Here is a 22269-nt window from a genome sequence, read left to right on the forward strand (position 1 = left end):
ACTCTTTCCACCTCCCATTACCACTGCTGCTCTCTTTGACTGAAAATAATGCTTTAAAATAGCGGTGCAAGAGGACAGTGATAGGAGCGCTGGATGCACCGCAGCTCCTTGCTGCCATGGGGAGAAGGGCTGGACCGAGGTTTTCAGCACGAAGGTTTTGGGTGGTGGCAGCTGGGCATCAAGCATTTGGAAGGGGTGCCAGGGTATATTTGGGCTGGATCTGGGTTGTTTCTTTTTTCTCATGCATTGCTGTGGGGCTGGCAGGAGTGGGAGAGCCCCCATGGGGAGGGTTGGACCGGAGAAGGCTGCGAGGAGATGAGAGCAGCAGGGTGCAGGCTGCAGCAGGGCTGCGATGAAGCGTGTGAGCGCGCCAGCAGCCGGCACGGCTGGAGCTTTCCTGGCACGGGCTCCTGCGTCTCAAGCCCAGCCTACTTGTGGCCTTGGTTCCTCTGGTTGCTCATAACCAGACATTCCCATCTGTCCCCCAGGAGCCTGGCCCTGAGGTCCCGCTCACCCCATGGGTGACCCAGACACAGACTTGGCTCATCCCATTCCAGTTTGACACTTCATGGTTAAACATGGTGTAGTCTCTTGGCTCAGGGACAATGGGGTGGAGAAGAAAGCCCCCTTTGGCCACGGCCAAGCATCCCGCTAGCACTCAGGAAAGTGCAGAAGGATCTTTTGTGTCTCAAAAGGGGCTGGTTGGCACCTCCAAGAAAAGGGAGACCAAACTGCAGAGTGCAGACCCTGCCCATTTTCAGTTCTCAGCTTTGGCTTTTGCAAATCTTGCCAACACAGGGCAGCCTGTGTTTTGACACGTCCCGGTCCCTGAGGAATGGGGCATTGAGGTCCAAGACTGATTTCTTTTGTCTAGCAATGTGTAGCCCAGGGTAGCAACACCTCCAGGTGTTTCACCCTCCCTTTGCCCAAGGTTAACACCAGACTGGGGAGCTGGGGGATTTTGGGGAGGAAGCCATCCCCATGTGCTGGCCACCCTCTGTGCTCAGTCTCTCGTGAAGGTCACTTCTCACCTGGCTGTTGGGGATGAGGGCTGTTCCTGGGCAGCACCTTGGCTAAGAGAAATGCCCATCTGAAGTGCATCCTCTCCTGCGTTCCCTGGGTTAATCAGCTCTTGGGTCCTGCTGGCCACTGAGTGCTAAAATGTGGCTCATTGTCCTGAAGATGATGAGTTGGAGACTTGGGAAAAAAAAAATGTGTGTATGTGTTCATATAATATGGACAAATGGGGAAGATTTGTTGTGGGTTGGTCTCTCCAGTATCGCTTGTTCCCTTCTAATAGCCAGCTCGGAGCACAGCAGCACAAAACCTCATCACTGATGGGTACAGAAAACAGAAAAAAGGGCAAAATGTTTGCGTTCAGAAAGCTGAATGGGAGAGGGTGACTGGTTTGTAGTTTTAGTGATAGAGCTGATAACAGGGCCTGTCTTTGCGCAGAAAAGCAAGTAGGTTACAGAGCCAGACGGGGAAAATTCAGGGAAGGTTTTTGTGGTTTTCCTGCATGTCCGGCAGAATTTGCAGTGCTGCAGGGGCTTGGGGAGCCGGGCAGCGCTGATGTTTTGCTGTAAAGCACCACATATCAAATGACTTTTCTGTTATGCCCAGCTGAAAAGGCAGGCTTGGCAGCCAGCTTCAGCTCTGATATTAGCTGGGTTTTAATCTTTTTAGGGGAGATGAATGCTGAAATCCCCAACGTTAGCGGGGAAATAATCTGCCAAAAGCAATGAAGTGTTGGGGGAAGAGGGAGTTTTCTGTGGGCAGCTGAAGACGCTCGTCGTTGCCTTTTGTTTGGCTTTGCAGCCCCAGAAATGGTGGCGGCTGCTTTCTGCTGACCCTGGGCTCGTGGAAAGGGTCTGTGAAAATGAAATAGTTTGTGAGCAAAGTTGTGAGAACCCATGCCCAGCAGGAAAAGGAACTTGGAGGATGCAGATAAAGCAGGTTGAACCCCTTGCTCCCGTGAGCAGCCTTTTGCTGTTCTTATAAAGAGAGGAGGACAGGGGTACTGTTAAATCTTGTCATTGGAACAGAGCGTGAAGAAGCTACAAAACCCATCTCTTCTTCTTTTGAAGATGCAAGCAGGGCGTTAGTGGTGGATGGGGTTGTATCCTGTTCCTCATCTGATGAAAGCTGAGGTTACAATGGTCGCTCTGTTCTGCTGTGCTGAGTGGGACCTGTTCTTTTCCGTGAGTGTTAATGTAAAGCAGATTGCATCTCCCAGCCCAGGGAGGGCTCGAGGAAGCAGTCGCACACCAGTCAAGTGTCATTAGTTTAACACTCCCTAATCCCCAGGGGTCTCGTCCCTCCGAGAGTACCGTATGCCCCCACAGAGCAGCAGAACAGTGACAGTACAAGGGCTTTTCTTGGCCAACATAACATCCGTTTATTGAAAATCATGCAGAACAGAACTTTTTTTGGCTCGACAGATGTGCAAATTACAGGTAAAAACTGGTAGCAAAGCTAAACATCAGGTGAAAGGCATTCACCTTGGCTGTCTCAATTCCTCTTCATTTGGCAGCCAGTTACTCTTGCAACCGAGACCACCTTGCTGCATAGCTCCTGCTGACAAAAATGCCTGGGTGCCCTGTGGTCTGTCAGTAGGGTGCTTGCGATGAGAGCCGAGGGGGGGTGGTTCCTGACCGCCTAGACATGGTTGGAGGACACCGGCCCCATACCTATGGGATGGCTGCAGTCTTGTCCCTCCACCGCCCTGGCTGGGGGAAGCGGTACGTGTCCCCCCTAAAAACCAGCTGTCTGAAACATGTCCGTGGTCAGGCTGAAATAGAAGTAGGTGGTTTCCCTTTCATCCACCTGTGAGAGCATCAGGACCCACGTCGGGATTCAAACCCTCTCTTTGGACACCAGAGGTGGCGGGACAGTGATGGGAAGTGCAGGGGTTTGGCTTCAAATGAGGACAAGGGGGGACCCTGGGAGCCGGGCTGGCGGCTGCATCTCGTGCTCTGGCTCTCATCAGGGCGGTGCAGGCAATAGGGGACCTCTGCCCGCCTAAACTCTTCCAAATGTGATCTGTGCTCCAATAAAATAAACAGTTTAGGGAAAGCGAAGCCCCAGGCACACACTTTGGCAGCTGATCACTCCCTAATTGCAGGAAGAGCAGTTGGGAGAGGGGATTTTTTCTTCTTTGAGCTGGTTTCTGATGAGAAAAACTGGGCTGGAGGATCAGAGTTGAAGCGTCTCCCCCCTCACCCACCCCCACCCCCCAGCAAAAATCCCGTTTTCTTCCCCTTTGTATTAATGGAATTCAACTTATGTCAAGGAACAGGAAACACAAATAGAGTGAACCTCAAACCTTCAGCGAAAGCCTGCTCAGTTTGATATGTCCAGTTCTCTGCACGCTTTTCCTGGGCTTTTTTTGTTGTTTGACGGCACCAGGGGCAGGTTTGAGGGCTGGGAGAGGATTTGGGGGGGCAGAATTAAACCAGAGCCAATGTGTCTCCAGTTGCCCCGCCTGACCATGTGTGTTTTCCCCCACCCCAAAGCTCCCCGAGCCCCAGAAAGGGATGGAGAACATTAACAACAGTCCCTTTCATCTGCAGGTAGACAAGATGTGTCAAAACTAATTTCTTTTTCTCTAAAATTTGTGGCGAAGGGGATGGGGAGGGAGCAGCCACGCTCTCCTACCCCACATTGAGGGTGCATCCAGCCTGCTTGTGGGGTCATTCCTTGCAACAATAAAACAAAGTGGTAATGAAACCAAGGGAGAGGCTGAAATGAAGGATTTCAAGCCACCTCCATCCCAGTTTTGCAGAAGGGGACAGAGCCCCAGCCAGTGCTGCCTTGCTGTGCTCCATCCATCCCTCACCACGGGTCTCCCATCCCTCACCATCGCAGCCCCTTCCTCTTGCCTTTTCCCTCCTCTTCCTTTCAACTCACCATTTTGGGACAGTTTTAAATGTATTGGCAGCAAATCGTATGTTTTTATGAGCAATTTAGTAGTGATTTCTCTTCCTATGGCCTCTTTCCTTTGGACACTGAGGACTACAACTCAATTCAAAGGTCCTTTTTCCAGTCAAACCAGAGCACATGAGCTTCATTTCTCTCTAGTGAGGAGCTGTTCATGTAAATCCAATCGTTACTTGGTCATTTTTAATTATACTCAATCATAAAAGTTCCTTTCCAAGAGTCTTTTCATCCTTTTTCCCCGCCGTGTTAGAATTTAAAGAAAAAGTTTATTTTATTGCAAAGTATTGTTTGTTATAATGCAGACTTGAACAACTTCTTATTCCGGTCCAGTTCTCTTCCAGGAGGTCATTTACAGAAGCAACAATCCCAACGTGTTGTTTTCTTTTAAATTCCTGATTGTTTTTCTGTTGGCACTTGTGCAAATTGCCTTTTCTGCAAATGCATGTTATTAATGGGGCGTCAGCTGCAGTTTCTTATTACACTGGAGTGGAGTTCGTTGGAAATATTCCAGCACAGTTTCTCTATAGGAAAATGCAGGTTTCTTGAGAGCAAAATGTGTCATCGGAAGGAGTATATAAATACATTTCATTTTGGGGAGGATGGGGAAAGAAAAATGGAGTACTCCAGCAGCAGGATATTTACAATTTTTTTGCAATAAGTTAAATATAGTTATAATTATAGCAAAGCATTTTGATGGAGCCCAAATGCTTATTTTTAGAATTTGGTTTAGCAGGAAATTAAAGACAAGTTGGGAAAAATCCCTGTTCTTGTAAATGGTGGCTCTCATACAGAGCAAAAGCCCATCCCTTCGCTAAATATTTGAACCCAGCCTCCTCTGCTCTGGACCATAACAAGGAGCTGGCTGTGCAGCATGCAAATGAGAGCAGTACTTCTGCTTAATTAGCCCTACTGGAGATATTTATCAAGTTGCTTCTTCAGATAACAGTACTTCATTTTCCAAGAAGCTTGTTGCTTTTAAAGGTTTAATTGGGTCTTTTTACTAAATACCACAGAGATGCCACGAAATTGTGACGCAGCTGTAGACCGGTGAAAGCGGCAGGGGAGAGCGGTTTGCTGGTGGAGGTTGGCCATGGGAAGGCGGGGGTGCTGGTTTGGTCCATCCCAGATGTTTTGTTTGGTTTAACCTTACCACTGAACCATTGTAGGGGCCCATGTTGGTCACCAAATATCCACCAAGTGCAGCTGCTTCTCCAGCAGCCTGGGCATGAGCCCCAGCAATCGGACCCAGATGGATTTGCCTGGAGTTCCAGGGTAATGGATCTGTGACTTCCACTTGGCCAATGTTAATGGGTCACATTTATGTGGTTTGGACTAAAAATCAAAAACATTGCATATTTTTATTCCCCCCTTTTAAAGTAATTTCAATAACTTGTTCAATATGTCTGAGTCCTTTTCTTCTTGCCGCTTGGTTGCCCTTCTCCTCTGGGCTAGCACAAGATTGAGACATCAGCCTTGGAAAAAGGACTAAATACCGCATTGCCAAAATGCTTCATGCAAAGAAAATTCCTGTCCTTCATTTTCCTTCCTCAGAAAGATGCTCTAGGGTGGAATTAGAGGCATTTGGGGAGATGTTAAAGTAAATTAATCCGCCCAGCCCTAGAGACTCTGCTCTGTTTCTTCTGTTCTCCATTCTCTTCTTCTGCGCTCTGTATCTCCCCAGAGATGCTGCACCCAAAATAACAGATTCCTTCCTCCATGTGCACATTGTTTTGAATATTAGGATGCTTAGGTGTGTTTAGAGCCGGATCTGGGTCTTCAAAGTCTGAGTGCAGCTGTCCAAAGCCACCATCAGCTCTCAGATACCTCAGCCCGTATGACGTACCCAGCAGAAGAGCCGGGGGCTGTGCTGCGAGTAGGACATCCGATGACCCAGTGACATCTCATCCCTTCACCACACCAGGGATGAGACAGCATCTCATCCCCTGCAAGGTGGGGATCCAGCTGCAAGGCGCAGTCCATGGGCTGTGTCCCTCCTGCTCTGGGTTTGGGGTGACCTGCTGGCTTTTAGGCAGCAAGGGCTGGATGACACTGCTCTCTAGTGGATGGCTCCTCATCAGACAGATTGTGATGAAGGAGCTGAGGCTAATGGAAATGGTCAACACTCATCCAGGGATAAAAACTACTTTTTCTTGTTATTTGTACCACAAGCTTTTAGAATTTAATACAAGTCCGTGGAGACATTACATAGGCATGGAGTAATTTAGTAAAGAAATGTAAATCAAAGATGCTTGACTTTATCTCACCATGATGGGGAGGATTTATTGATCAGGATCTTTCTGATGCCAGTGGTCCTTCCACTGCCACACTGTGGCTGAAGCCACAAGACCCATGTCAGTCCTCCTGGTGCAGGGGCTATTCTTGGGTGCACAGAAATTACTCCTCCCATCGAACACCCCATGCACTTTTAGCAAGCATTGTGCTTGGAATAGGGGACGAACAGGCCTGCGTAGCTTGGTTTGGAGCCAAAGAAAATTCAGTGGGCTTTGGAAAGGAAAGGCGTGTAAACAAAGAGCTATTCCTGGAGCAGCCCATGCACTTGGGCGCGCAGAGGAGGTATTGCTGCAAGCATCATGCGCGGTGCCCAGCAGCATGCAATGCCGGGGATGCTGCTGCAAGAGGAGAATTAAGAGAAAATGTTGGCATTCCCTCCAGGAATGCTCTTAACAAGATGCTTAAAAAATGCTGCGCTGGATGTGAGAAATAGCCCAGTGTTTGGTCTAGCAATGGCATTAAGAGGTCCTGTTGAGGGACGTTAGGGGCTGTGATTCCCACACAGCATTCCCAGCAGCCACAGTTATTTTATAAATGGCCATAATCAAGTTGATTTTTATGACAGACATCAGGGCCAAAATTAGGAGCAAAGCCCCCAGATGATGAGCTCCAGGCTGCGCGATCTGCCCTTCCTACCCCCAAATCAGCTGGCACTCGCTGGAGGAGCAGTCTGGGCTTTCGCTAGCAGGGGAAGGAACTTAACACCGGGGATGTCTAGACTTACTTACAACCTGAAAACTGCAAATCTTGGCAAAACTGGGAAGGCGCTTGGAACAAGAGGAGACCAAAATAACTGATCACTGCTGGTGCTTCTCCTCTTAACGGTGAAGACTTAGGAATTTCTTGTGTGTTTATTGGTAAGCTCTAAAGGGGCTTTAAAGTTACATATTTATATATTTTTAAAAATCCTCTTTACCCTGAATCTCTCTAAGGAGAGGAGTAAAATCTTTCCAAGCTATTAATTTGTAAAGGCAGTGAAAAACAGTGACTTTAACCGATGCTGTCGATAAACCTCTAAGACTTTCTGTAGCAGTAAGCATCAAGCTAAACCAGCTAACGCCTAGCCACGCCAGCACGCGCGGGCACTGCAGCGCTGCCAAGTAGGGCGAAGGAAAAGGTGAGCGTGAGCTGTGGTGCTCCCATGTAGGGAGTGCGTGTCTCTGAATTTTGGAGAATTTGGCAATGTCAGGTCTGAGCTGGGCTCTGTCTACATTGTTCTTGGATGTCTTCTTTCATGTTTTGATGAGTGGTGGGGGTTTTTTTTGTTGTTTGGGTTGGGTTTTTTGGGTTTTTTTTTTTTAAACAAAAGAAAAAAGAAAGGAAAGTATTTGACTAGGCAGCATCACAAACCTGTTAAAAGGAGGGTTTGGTTGGGTTTTTTTGGTTTGTTTTTTTTTTAGCTTAACCTGGGAAATACAGTCCTTTCCTTGCCGCTGGTAGAAGTAGAAGCATTTTGCTCTGGGACAGTAATGCTTCTCCCTAGTTTAAATAAGGAGCAGCTGCAAAACACACATACACAGGCACATGCGTGTATATTTTTATAAAACCCAGGCTCCTGGCATAGCCTTTGCACCAGCCTTTCAGGGTCCCACGGCCGTGGCTGGTCAGCAACAGGCTGCTCCCAGAGGAGCAAACCATCCCTCCTTGTCCAGGCTCCTGGCGATAAAGCACAAGGGCCCCATTTTGATGAATTAGAGAATTTCTGCAATTACACTCCAGGACATAGAACCCAGCCAATTTTTTTTTTAATTTTTTTTTTTTTTTTTTTTTTTTTTAAATCTTAACATGACTTTTGATGTTATCAGCCACAGCAGTACCATGTCCGCTTTGGACCTCCCACAAAGCCCTTGATCTCAGTGACAGCCTGGAGCGAGGAGGTTGATTTGAGCTCTGTGTACACACTCCTACCTTTCATCTTTGGGAAGTTTAGGCTTTCAGCATCAGTGGGTGTCCATCGGCTCATGCATTAAGGGAGATGAAGGAAGAGTAGTCTATTATCATCTCTGTTTTATTCATCCTCATTATTATATATACATTATATATACAGTATATTAGATATAGCCCAAAACACCTCAGTCACATTCTTCACTTAGGCTAAATAATTATGTTTTCTTGGCTCTGTTAGTCTGAGGCTGGGGGAGCTGAACCCTTTTTTCAACATTAATACTACCAGAGTACAGGCATTTGTTTGTGTTCGTTCCCTTCATTTCCAAAATATCTGTTCCAGCGTTTGACCGTTTGAAGTTGAGTAGGGACTTTAAAACTATGTAATACTTATCTTTGATATCACCAGTATTTCAGGACAAAGCTTTTATCCCAAGACTTTACTTTTTTTCCTGATGATTCATTTATGTTCAGTAACTTTTTTTGCTGACATTTTTTCGTAAATAGTTTTCTCACCAGTAGCATCATTATAAATTTTGTACTGTAGTTCTTCACTCTATGGGGTTGCCTCTCCTTCATTTTCCTTGAGCTATTCCTCTACTCGCCAAGGAAGTGGCTCAATAGCCCAATTATACTTTATTATATGACACATTGGCAGCTCATGTCCCAGTTTGTGCAGTGCTTTAGAGAAATGTCATGAATTTAAATCAAGAGGACAGCCCTTTCTTTTCATTCTCTTTGCTCTAAACATCAATATTCTTATTCACGTGGGCATTTTCTGATCTGATTCAATACTGCATGCAAAATAGCTCTCAGATCAGCATGAGCATCTATAAATCAGCATCCTGCCAAAGCATTAGTGGGGTTTAGTGCACGGTTGCAGACCCAAGCCCATCATTACATTGAGCAAAACCCCATATACTGTTTCCAGCTGGGAGAAAAATCTGTGTCTTCCCCTATGGAATATCCTCATAAACTGTGAGGGTGGAACCAAGTGGGTGTAACTGAGCCTCCACTAAAGTGCATAGGGATTTGTTTAATGGGAAGATCTTCCTACAGCGATTTGGGGCTATTCTGTGGCAAACTTTATGGCAGGGCTAAAAGTTTTTACAGCTGTTTGTTAACATAATATCCTCCTCATTTCCATGAGCTGGTTCAGAATATCCACAGAACTATTTTTATTAAATCATGTTTGGGGTTTGTTTGGTTGGTTCCCAAGGGACAGATTGAGTGTAGGCTGCTGCAAAACAGCAAACCCTCCCCCAGCACAAGCACTGGGCTGCTCTGACCCGTGGAGTTAGGAGCGTTCCTCTGCCATAGACTGCAGGTCTTCAGGGTGAAAAGGCTATTTGTACAGGATGATAATCAATCCGTTTCATAGGTATCAGTTAAATCCCTCGCAAGGGGAAAAGAAAAAAGTAAATTTGCAGATGTCACCAAACTGGGTGGTAGTGTTGATCTGCTTGAGGGGAGGAGGGCTCTGCAGAGAGACCTGGACAGGCTGCATCGATGGGCTGAGGCCAACTGCATGAGGTTCAACAAGGCCAAGTGCCGGGTCCTGCACTTTGGTCACCACAACCCCATGCAGCGCTACAGGCTTGGGGAAGAGTGGCTGGAAAGCTGCCTGGTGGAAAAAGACCTGGGGGTACTGGTTAACAGCCGGCTGAATATGAGCCAGCAGTGTGCCCAGGCGACCAAGAAGGCCAATGGCATCCTGGCTTGTATCAGAAACAGTGTGGCCAGCAGGAGTAGGGAAGTGATCGTGCCCCTGTACTCAGTGCTGGTGAGGCCACACCTTGAATACTGTGTTCAGTTTTGGGCCCCTCACTACAAAAAAGATGTTGCGTTGCTGGAACATGTCCAGAGGAGAGCAACCAAGCTGGTGAGGGGTCTGGAGCACAAGTCATACGAGGAATGGCTGAGGGAAGCTCTGGAATGGGCTGCCCAGGGAGGTGGTAGAGTCCTCATCCCTGGAGGTATTTAAAAGAAGGATAGATGAGGTGCTTAGGGACATGGTTTAGTGGTGGGATGGCAGAGTTAGGTTAAAGGTTGGACTCGATGATCTTAAAGGTCTTTTCCAACCAAAGTGATTCTATGATTCTATAGAGCCCTAGTGAGAAATTCGCTTTTACTCACTGGCAGAAACTGTATGCATGCTCCAAGGGAAAAAAAAAAAAGCCCAAATGTGAAGCAATATTGAAAGCAGTTCAAATTAAAAAAAAAAAAAGAGCTGCCCTGAAGTTATCCCTATTCCCCCTTTGTTATCTTCCTGGGTTTGCTAAATTAAAACCGCACTAGGAGTCCCACACGAAGTTACATGAAGGCAGGCAGGCAGCATCGCTCGATGCAGCAAATTTCCATGCTGGATAAAACAAGGATCAACCCCTGAACGCTTATTTTAGCCATGCTTTTAAATGGTTATCACTTATTCACAGGGATACTGTGTGCTTTATTTGACAGTGAGAGCCTGCTATAACCAGCTTTGCTGCTCAAAGACTGCAAGACACGAGTAATTTCGGGGTTTTTTAGGTGGGAAGAGCTTGTTGCCAAGGCATTACCTGGCCCCAGACTCACGACACCTCGCTTGCCAAGGCTGCTTCCAAAAAATGATGCAGCGGTACCTGTGGGAGAGAAGTAGCTGCCAACATACAAACCATCAATTTATTTTTTTTAATAATAATAAATATATTATTTCATTGTTTTCTTTCCCAGCGTTGCCAAAAAATTACCAGTAGCGAGAACCACGTCACGTTAACAGCTGTCTTTCTGCCCACATACAGGTTAAATGAGACCTTGTAAAGGGATAAGTATAGATCTTGCTAAATTACTGCGGAGGTGTACGTTTGAGGTTCCAGCTAACCCAGCAAACCACGAACTGTCACTAATAGAAGTGCCACTGCAGCAGTGAAATGGGTCCCCAAGGCACAGGAGAGTTTAGGGAGAGTCCAGATGTGCTGAGCGCCAGGATACTGTTGACATACCTGCTGGAGCTTGGCACCGGATCATTTCGTAATAGTTTTTGCACTGATGATCTGTCTTCCCATAAGAAAAAACAAAAACAAAACCAAAATAAACAAGGAAAAACATCAGTAGTTTTGTAACTTTAAATCCCCCTTGTTCTCCTGCTACCAAGGCGTGCTCGAGGACCGACCCCCACTGAGGTAAGTTATTTCTACCAGAGCATCCAGAGCTGTTTGCTCCTAGAAATGCTGAGCTATTCTCTCATGTTAAATAAGCTTTAACACTAACCTAACACTGTTAAAGCGGGGCCCCCAATTCTTTGAATGAACAAAACTTAGATTCAGCCTGGAGATTTTGATTTAAACCCCATTCCCATGGAAGAGCAGCTCAGGATCTTGCCTAAGGCGAAGGGGATTTGCATCAATTCATTGGCGTAACTTTTCTCTGGCTGGTTTTAGTCTAGGTAGCTATTTGCCTACAGCTGCACCTACATGAAAAACAAAGACCAAGTTAGTAATTGCCCTGGCTTAGACTGAGCCCAGAGTGAGCCTTTGCCCTCTTGCAAAGCCAAGCTTGCTGCTGACGGCAGGGGAAGGGGATGATGGAGCAAGCCCAAGCTCTGACTCTTCCTCCAGCCCCTTTGCACAGCCCAGCTCACAGCGTGGAATAAATGCAGTAACCAGTAGCATTACCCATCACACCCCTCTCCTCTTTGCAGTTTTAGTTTTAAGGGGACGTAGAGGGCTGTAGCAGATGCATCCCAGCTTCACTGCATCTTACGGCTGCGAGGGGCCCAGATGGGAAGGTGCTAATTGCACCAAGGCACCAAAATTTACAAGAAGATTAAAATTATAGAAATTGTCTGGCCAGCCTTTTGCTAAGCAGCCTGCGTGAATAATCTTTCCCAGGGCAAAACAGCAACTGAAACGTGCAGATAATAATAAACAGTAACAGCAGCTCTCATTAGCCTTTCCTCCCACCCCAACCCAACCGGTGGCTGATGTGTTTAATAAGTTGCAGGCACACACTTAATGATTCAACTTTTTAAAAAAAAAAAAAAAAAAAAAAAAGATTTCCAGTCAGATTGGTGTGCCTTTGAATGGGCCTAAATCACAGATTCAGAGCCTGCCGTGGGTGCTAATTATAGGCTGGGGCTTCTGTTTACCAGTAAAGCCCCAGCCCACTTAGCTCACGGTAAAAACACTTAGCGAAGGGCAGCTCATCCATCAGACTGCTTTGGTTTCTTCTCTTCAGATCACAGATCTCTTGCAAGGATGCCCAAAGCAAGTGCAGAGACTTGGAGCACCCAGCTGTGCTTATGGTTCCCACCAGGCTGCCTGTCTCTGTGTAGGGATGCTGTGTTTTAACCCAAAAACCCCACTCGGCGGCACAGGACCCTGCAGGAGCACAGCTCTGTGCCAGGGCTTCCGTTTGTATCAGCTAGAGCTGTTCCCACAAAGCCAGAGGAACGACCCTCTTGGAATGCATCCGAGCTGGAGAAGCAAAACCACATATTAAATAAATAATACACCCATAAAAGCCCAGCATGCCGCCGCTTTCTGGTTTCTCTGCTCCTGGTGCCGTATGCAGAAGGAAATGTCTTCCCCTCTGCCTCCAGCTGGTTTGGTTCCGCTCCTGTAGATCTTGCCCCTCCTGCAATCACCCATCTCCTGAGAGTCCTGCCTAACCATGCTGGATACATCCCTTTGCTCCCGAGTTCTATTCTTGAGACTCCATTATGGATTTTTTTTCTCCACTCCTTGCCCCCCCCCGCAATGGACAAGACATTTCTCATGATCTGGCACAGCCTCGTAGGTAGGGCTACATGTCAAATTAAGAAACAAGTGATATTTCTGTAAGACATCCCAGATGTTCATCATTCTCCCCGTGGCTTCCTCTTGAGGCCTGCTGGGTTTGTGGTGCAGGGATGAGCTCCCACAGCCCAGGGCCTGACGGACCCTGCCCCAAGCCATGGAACACACGTGGTCACAGCAGAGAGCGCTTGCTGAGCTGCCCCAGCTCGCTCGCCCAACGCCAAATCCCAACACTTTCTTTATGCCAGGGCTGCAGTCAGAATGATGGATCAATGTTACCCTTGGGTCTCCCGGCTACTTAGAATTAGAAGGTTAATAAAAAGTCAATCGCTCCTCTTAATGGTGGTTAAGAAATTGGCCAACTGCTGCACAAACCCACGTTTTTAAGGATGAGAAATTAATTCACGCAGCTGCCATTTGGGCTAGTGCCATTCAGGCATTTTTGGGGAAGACTCGCTGTCTTCCCAGATCCCGCAATGCCCTTCCTGGTCTCTCCCCTCCTGCCTGGCTCACATCTGCTCCAGCCCACAGCAACGCCCCCCCGCCCCAGCACAGCGACCGCAGCCAGGACAAGCTCATCTCTTCAAACAGAACATCCCTGAATAACACACAGAGCAGCTGAGCAGTTGCTGGGGCATGAAGAGTGGGGGAAAAATTGATTTCCTTAAGGAGACCTTAACACTGCACAGCCTAGTTTAGGTAAAATTCAGTCATTTTGCTCGCAGCACAAGAGGCAGATGCCTTTCTGATAGAGCAGGAGAGTTGCACTGGGCCACGTGAGCCCATAAAGGGCTCATGGAACTACAAATAAAAAACCCCAATTTAGTTCTTTCCTGTGAGATGTTCCCTGAAAACGATTAGTTCATGTGAAACGACTGCGGTACAAGAGGCAGGTGATGATCAAGGCTTTTTGCACAGTTCTTGCATCCAGCTCCAATTTTGGTACCGGCTCTAGCCCAGGAGGCTTGGCAAAATTACCTCCCTTTCTGCCACAGTGCAATATCAGAAAGCCACAGCTCAAGTGCAAGTTGAAACTCGGAAGAGAGCTTGTTTTCCTAGTGTTTAGCCATGCCTCGAGATGGAAGTTGACTTTAATCCCAGTGCTTATCTACATCCATTACTTCCATGTAGTAAGATCTTCAAAGGAGGAGCAAGAACAAAATGTTGCTAAACAGACCATGGAGCATAATCCAGCATCACCAAGGGAACTCTAAAAGAGATCTTTCAGCCCTCCCAGCCTCCCCATCACAACCTGGTCGGGATTTGTGAGATGCTTCTGGTCTAAAACCAGCACCCAGGAGTTTGCCTGCTTTCACCCCAGCTCGCCTGGGTCATAGCCAGGTCTCCATAGCCAACCAGTGGCTATGGGCAGCCCATTCATCGCTTTTGTGCCATTCAAGAGAGCAGAAGAGTAGCTCTGGATTTGGAGACTCTTTTGTTTAACTGGCACACACCCTATGGGCATGGACCTCTGGAGTTTGAAATAACAGGCTCTGGGCAGTCAGCTCTCATGGGCAGCTTGGAAAAACACGCTCAGAGGAGATAGCAGACACACATCTTGGCCCCAAGTCCTCCACAGCATTACGCTATCTGGCCAACAGCTTAACCCCAAGTGCAAAGGCAATTGCTTTCTCAACTGGCACACGTGCGTGTACCTGATGGCAGGCAGGACGTCAGGGCAGCCCTGCCACAGCTTGTTCTGTATTTGCTGCTAAAACCAACCTAAGTCCTGTTAAGCCTTGCTGACCGCATCAGCTGCGTTGCCCCACCAAACAAGGTGGCCTCCCGTGGTGATTTGGAAATCGCTGCCTGTTGACTCAAAGGCAGGCAGCTGATATCGCAGGGGGCTGTGACAGACAGACAAGTAGGGCACTGCAAATAGCTCCGGACCCTTGGCAGAGCAGACACGTGGCAGATCATCATCCACACAATACCTTGTACAACCCCCATGCTCCCAAATCTTACAGCCCTCCTGATGACTACAGGTACTCAGTCAAACTAAGAGCACTTGGCTCATGCCCATGCATGCATGCATTGCCAGTGCCATCCTTCATGGGGGACACACCCCATGGCACATCCCCATCTGCTGCTGGGCTGATCCAGGCTTTCTGCTCTCCCTGGCCCTTTCCTAACACCTCAAGACACTCTGGCTTGAAGCAAGCGCTTTCACTGTAGGTCATTGCAATTCCAGCCTTCCTGGGATTATCTAGGAAAGTTATTCTGGTGATGATGATTTTGGAAAGTACACACCCCCATGCATTTTTGGGGGTTTATTTCCGTAGGGACTGCAGGAATTTCACTCCTCCTCGGCTTGCAGGTCTGCAGTACATCAAGTGGCTGTGGCAAACTCCTCATACCCTGGTGGTGGACGCGGGTATTGATCAGTCAACAATAAAATGCTTTGGCACTTCATATAACCTTCATTTCCTTCCACCCTGCCTCTATTCTAAGTTTTTCCCCCAAAGTCTATTGGGGAGCTCACAACTTCTTGCAAGGTTGTCTGTCCATGTGCATTATTTACACATTAAAGCTCAGCACAATTGACAACTCTCTAGCTGTGTTACTTCTGTAACTCCTCGGGGGAGAAGCCCAACGCTCACCAGCTGCTTGCACCCACCCCCAGATCACAAACGGCTCGCGGCTTGGGGGGGCGTGTTGTGGGACTGGCTGTAAAACATCTTACAGTGCTGTGCAAGACAAATTTCACACAAGGTGCGTTGGCACCAGAGCAGATGCACTTGAGCATCTGTGCAGTGGAGGTGGTGGGCTTGCTCAGCAGCTAAGAAAAGCTGTGTTAGTGCTGGTTTGCATTTTCAGCTGGAAAAAGCAACAGGTGCTGGGCAGAACGATTCCCTGGCTGCAATGAGAGGCAAAAGCATTTCTGCAGCTGGCTGGTTTGGCTAACGCGTATGCCACCACAGCAGATGAGACATGTAAGCTCACCAAGTTGACATTAGCAATTAGCATGCATGAGGCTCCTTCCACCTGCTAATCACTCCGAATAATTCATTAGCAAAAAGTCCTCAGCAATGCTAGCCTGCTGACAGGTCCTCATTGTAGATGTGTTCTTTGATTCACTTCAGACAATACATTGACCTGTGAAACTCCAGTCTAGCTCATGGCAATGAGTCTCTGTAGGGCCATCATGAGAATTAATTTATTTATCCAAGGATTTCTCCATAGTGCTAATCTCCTCAGCAGCTAGACTGAAGAGACATAATAGTTTAACACACTGTAAATACTAGATCGAATCACCCAACCCTGGAGGTGTCTAGCCTACATTTGCTGTCTTGGGCTAAAGTCATTCAGGCTTGGGGTCTCAGTTTCCCACCTCTAGAGCCAAGAGGACAAACATGTGTCCTCCTGCTCAAAGAGCTTCATTATCAGCAGTATGAGAAGTGCTACACCAGCACCAGCAATTCCTGTCCGTCTAATCAAGGGCTTCCTCACCCTTGTTTGCACCTTTAAAAGCAGCAGGATGGCCTCTCCATTCCAGGGTTTTACAGTGGCTGTAGAAAAGAACTCTGCACTCTTTCTGAATTATCATTTTTTAATGTGGCCTCCTTGCCTCTGGCCATCTTCTGTCAAGAAACAGCCTTGAAATGTCTCTCTGCCCCCCAGCTGCACAGGCACACTCCTGGCCTCTACAGAAGAGATGGTTAGCCCCAGTTGAACATCCTATCTAAATAACTCATGTACTTGCCCCTTCCGAGAGCAGCCAGGGAGCCCAAAGTGATGCCACCAAGCAGAGACATGCCCCCACATTAATGTCCTTCTCCTTTTCTTCCCCTACAGCTTGAAAGCTGTCCTGATGGGGAAGCCTCAGGACAACACAGTGGACTTGTCAGGCATCCCGCTGACGCTGAAAGACTTGGACCGTGTCACATCCTACCTCCAGCACAGCTCGGAGCACATTGACACGGTGGAGCTGTGCTTCACGGAGCTGACTGACGACATGCTGCTGCAGCTGCTGCCAGCGCTCTGCGTGCTGCCCCACCTTACCACCCTCTCCCTCAATGGCAACCGGCTCACCAAAGCCATCCTAAGGGACCTCACCGAAACCCTGAAGGACCCCAAGAAGTTCCCCAGCATCACCTGGATTGACCTTGGCAACAACGTGGACATCTTCTCCTTGCCACAACCCTTCTTGGTCAGCCTAAAGAGGCGATGCCCAAAGCAAGGCAACTTGCCAACCATTCTGGAGTTTGGCGAGGGCCAGGTAAGCGATTTGGAGAGCCAAGATGGCCTGGCCGAGAGCCAGGAGGACCTGCAAGCTGGACCAGGCAAGACTGACAACATAAGCTTGCAGCAGATGAACAGAACAGTTGAGGCTGGGGAAGTCCCCAACTCAGAGCAAGGTGCTGCAACGCCGCAGACATGATGTCCGGCTCTGTGGCTCTTGGGTGTGCGCGTTGAGCAAGGATGACTGAAAACAGAGACCTCAGCATCGGAGGTCCTGGCGGAGGGTCAGTTCACGTGGTGGGATGCTTCGGGAGCCTGGACTGCTGCCTTCCTCCCATACGATGAATGTCAACTTTTTTCTTTTCAAAGAACACATAAAGGTGATCGTGTTGAATACTTGTATTTTGTAAAAGCCAGACAGGTATTTTTAAACATTAGTGACGTGCTATGCTTTTAACCTTTCAAAAATGCATCTCCAAAGTGGTGTAATACAAGGCCCTTAGAAGAGCACAAAAGGGGAGAAGAAAGGTGCCCAGACTCTGCAGGGAAAGGCTCCCCTTCCTTAGCGCTGGGTCTGGGCAGACCCCAGCTGCTCTCCCACGCACAACGGACAGGCAGCAGTCGCCCCAAAGAGGACGGCCGCTGAGATAAACCTTAAATCCTTTCCAATCCTGACTTCAGGAGTTGCTGATGAATAGCATAGCTGCTGAGATACAACTAAAGTCGGATCACACGCTAACCAGGGGTGTTTCTCTTAATATTGTGAGCCAGCCCAAAGGGAGAGCTTTGCTTTCCTGGTGCAAAGCTAAATCCCAGCCCGCAGCGTGCCTGGACGCCGCTCTCGCCCTCCAGCCTTACCAAAATCAGGCTGGCACTTGTGCCTGCCCAGTATTTATTCAGATGTAAAATCCAGTTTCCCCATCAGCCATGCTGCTGTAATAACTCCAGAGCTTTTAATGTGGTACTTGGACCTTGCACCAGCAACACTGGGAGCATTTGATCCATTTTGGAGCGATCTGCAAAATCTGGAGCCGGGGCTCAGGTCAGGCTCATTGCCGTTGCTGACAAAAGAGACCACAGTGCTGAAGGTTTATAAAAGAAAAAATAATCCCAGGGTTCATCCCTGTATCACTGCCACTGAGGGCTGGGCAAACACAGCCAGCTGGAGACTTAAAGCCTCAGAAAGGCTGTTGGGTCACTTGGCTGCATCCACCGCCCCGCAGACCAGAAGTGCTTTGTTTCTAAAGTGTTGTTTTGGCTTTTACTAAGAGACGTGATTTTGATTTTATTTTATTTTTGATGGAAAATGGATCATCCCAGAGCAGCAGCGCTGGAACGTGCACTTTGGCTTTTGAACCAGAATTTCCTTTGATCCTAAACCTGGGGGAGGGCAGGAAAGTGTGAAAAACTTCCTCGCCCTTACGTTCAAAGGACCAGACGTGACTCCCTTTGCTAAGAGGGAGCCCCTTTCTATCGGTTCAGAGCGCTTCACCCAACCAGCTTTACAGCATCGCTTTCCTGGCTCACAGCAGCAACTCTCGGGCTTTGCTTTTTCCGGGTGCAAACGCAGTCAGACTTTTGGTCATCTCTTTGGCTCTCTTCATTTATCACTGCACCGGGAAGCTTTTCCCAGAGGGGCTTCCCACTGTCGGTGGTTGTTTCTCCTCTGTACACAAGTAGGTAACTTAGAAGAAACTCTGCTACTCATTTTAATACATTTGGCAACGTTCAGTATGATTTGCATGTATCCAAGCCTATTTCCTTTTTTTTTTTAACGCTAACTATTTCCAACAGGCATGAAAAAACTTTGCAGTGAATGAACGGTTCTGTTTGAAATAAAGGAGTTATCCGTAATCAAAATAAGTGACAGTGTTTAATAAAGACCCAGCGTTGAATTTTTCCTCTGTACAGGTTGAACGCCCAGCTGGCAACCCAGAGCGCCCCAGCAAAAACTGCAACCAGAGGAGAAAGCAGAGCTGAGCGCTGCAGGTCTGGGTTACCCAGGGTGCTTAAAAAAAGGGGTTGGTGTAGCTGGCTGGAGAACCAGAGGGGCTTCCCACTGTCGGTGGTTGTTTCTCCTCTGTACACAAGTAGGTAACTTAGAAGAAACTCTGCTACTCATTTTAATACATTTGGCAACGTTCAGTATGATTTGCATGTATCCAAGCCTATTTCCTTTTTTTTTTTTAACGCTAACTATTTCCAACAGGCATGAAAAAACTTCGCAGTGAATGAACGGTTCTGTTTGAAATAAAGGAGTTATCCGTAATCAAAATAAGTGACAGTGTTTAATAAAGACCCAGCGTTGAATTTTTCCTCTGTACAGGTTGAACGCCCAGCTGGCAACCCAGAGCGCCCCAGCAAAAACTGCAACCAGAGGAGAAAGCAGAGCTGAGCGCTGCAGGTCTGGGTTACCCAGGGTGCTTAAAAAAAGGGGTTGGTGTAGCTGGCTGGAGAAATAAATAGCCCAGTTTATGGGCTGGATTCTGCAGGGTGGGCACAAGGTGGACACAAGCATCTGTTAAATTTTAAATGTCGCCAGTGGGGACAAAATAATGTGGGAGAAAGGAACAGTGAGAATGGCCAACTGCTCCACAGGGTGTTTATCTCCAGTGCTACAGTCTCAGTGCCCTGAAGGAAATGGCTTTTTATTTGCAGCAAGGACCATTGATACGATGTTTGTTCCAGCACCCAAACCACAGCAGGGGCTTGCACAGGACGTGGCAGCCAACGTGCTGGTGAGAGCAAGTTTGTCCTAACTCACAGGAGACCTTCCCTGCAGCACTCGGAGACTATTTCCACCATCTCTACAACTTTAATAAGGTACCCTGAGCAGAGGTATAAATTAAACAAAACATGATACACCGGATCTCGGCTGTATCCCTAACCAACCATCAGCCCGTCCTCGGGGGAAGTTGCACTTCTCCCCCTCCCCAGGAGCCACACGCAGGGGTCTCCTCGCCTGAGGCAGGCTGCGGGACAGAGACTATGGCACTATAGGCCTATGGAGCCTATGGTTTTGTTCATATGGAAGGGCTGACAGGCAGCATGTACAGCCTGTGCCTACACCCAGGGCAGGCAGAGAGACACAGGCAGCAAATCCACCATCACGACTTTATCCACCACATGCACAGGTCGCCCTGCTGTGCCAAAGTACATCCCTCATGGAGATTTGTTAACTCAACCTATGGGCATTACATCAAGAACGAGATTTCTTCTCTCAAAATACAAACTCCAGCAGTTTCTCTATAAGAGGTCAGGCACTGGTTTGCACAGTGCCTCAGCACTCAAAACTGGACTCCCCTCTTTCCTATGCGTGGCACATGTACTGTCTGTTTAAATTATTTAAATCACAAGCTCCTTGCTGCAAGGTTTTTATTTTCTGCTAAGTATTTGCACAGGAGCCAGCCGTCCTGGAGCTCAGCATCTATCTGGACCCCCCTAGTTTGGCCATGCAAATTCATAAACCAGAGGCACTTTGCATTTAGAGCACTGCATCATTTATTGATGCTTTGCACGCTCAATTCCCTCACCGACACAAACCACCCAGGAGGTCACTCCTGCCACATTTCCCCTCCAGCTGAGCTTCTACCTGCTGTGAACCACATCAATCAACTGGGACATATTCTGCATCTATCAGGCTCTTCCTGCAAGGGGCTACCAGCAGCCCACCAGCTCAACTTTTGGCCACAGAGGGCTATATGCAAGGCTCTGCGCCCAGTGCTGCAAATTGGGAGCACCTCGTCCCAGCCATCCCCCTCCACTGTGCGATGCTGCAGTTGGGTCCCTCACGTGATCACCCGGAGCCGTGCTGCAAAGGACGAGCCTCCGGAGAAAGACCCCACGTCCCTCAGCCCTTCGCCCCGTGCAGAGGTTGCACCGCTTGAGCTAGTTCTGCTCCACTGGTACAGACAGGCTGTGCCAGTATCTCTGTGTCCAGCGAGGATTTAGCCCTTCTGAGAAAGGGAAACATCTAGAAAGGGCCTTTTCTCTAAACATTTGTGCATGCTGAAGCTTGCACCAAAATACTGACTTTTATAGGAAAAGAAAAAAAAACCCAGCTCTAGTAGAGACTGGTACTCAGCTATAAAAACAAGAGAGCTTTAACTAATCAGTCTCCTCCTCGCAGCCTGGATTAGGCCAATTAGCCATTTATTGCACTTCAGGATGACGATGATCCTGTGGGCTCAGTAAGCACAGGGTTGTGGTTTTTTTAAGAAAGTAGCATAAGATTGCTTCCCTTCCCAGCCCATCAGCATCAAAACAAGCTTGGAGCTCACTCCGTACATAATCATCAATGTTCCCTGGGCTACACTGGGCTACTTGTTCTCGTCAGAAGATTTAAATGGCCCTAGAAGAAGGATTTGAGTACTGAAAATCACTGCAGTTAGAATATTAAAGTTGATTGAGGACATTTGTTGTCAAAGGGGGGAGGAAATATCCACCATAAAATAAAAAAGTCCATAAACCACCCAAGCCCGCTCTGGTTAGTTATCTCCACCAGCACCACACAGCTCTGCCTGTGCATGAAAGAACACAGTCTGTGGGAGAAGATTTATGCCTTCAGCAACAAAAATGTAATTGGAAATCATTCTGTGCAGATTGAAGAGCCCACACCAAGGGGAATCAAAACCGTAGGCGAGGAATGAGGGAGGCATGAAAGGACTGATGGAGTGCTCCAGACGGCTCGTTCCAGCTGGGTTATCTCAGAAGAGTTTGCACAAGTCCCATTTGGTTTTTGAAGGTGATTATTTCTTTAAAATGAGGGTTACATTCCTGGAGGGGTTGGGAACAGGCAAGAAGGCTGGGGATGGTCACCTCCAAGCAGGGAGTGGGCTGGAAAGCCAAAAAGCCACAGAAAGCACCGCTGAGGACATCAAGAAGCTCAAAACCACTTTGGCCAAAAGTTGGCTTGCTGCTCACCAGCCCTTTGGAGAGGAGCTGAAGACTGCAAATGCCTGCCCAAAACTGCCATGGAGGAGAGGCAAAAAGGTGACCCAAGGGACTAAGGGGAGGCAGCAGCGCCTGAGCCAGTGAAAGGGCTGCCCCAGGCAATGAAGCCACCCTGGGTTATCACACTCAGACCGACTTTGCACTCGGACACAAACATTTCAGGGCTTTCCTATGGTTCAGCACATCTCGCTTCAGCTGTGGGAGAGGAGGTGGCTCCTGAGCTCATGCAGGGACCACTTGTGTC

The 22269-nt window shown here is 48.1% G+C and overlaps 1 protein-coding gene across 1 annotated transcript in view; it reads left to right on the forward strand.

Annotated features, from left to right (window-relative positions):
• LRRC75A (leucine rich repeat containing 75A) overlaps window positions 1-18819 on the forward strand; it is a 96439-nt gene extending 77620 nt beyond the window's left edge. The window contains exon 4 of the mRNA XM_009645147.2: window positions 16686-18819. Coding sequence (XP_009643442.1) covers window positions 16686-17271 — 586 coding nt within the window. The 3' untranslated portion in view covers window positions 17272-18819. The remainder of the gene's footprint in view (window positions 1-16685) is intronic.
• The last annotated feature ends 3450 nt before the right edge of the window (window positions 18820-22269 follow it).

This window comes from Egretta garzetta, unplaced genomic scaffold, assembly GCF_000687185.1.
Source record: "Egretta garzetta isolate BGI_Z169 unplaced genomic scaffold, ASM68718v1 scaffold108, whole genome shotgun sequence".
NCBI lineage: Eukaryota > Metazoa > Chordata > Aves > Pelecaniformes > Ardeidae > Egretta > Egretta garzetta.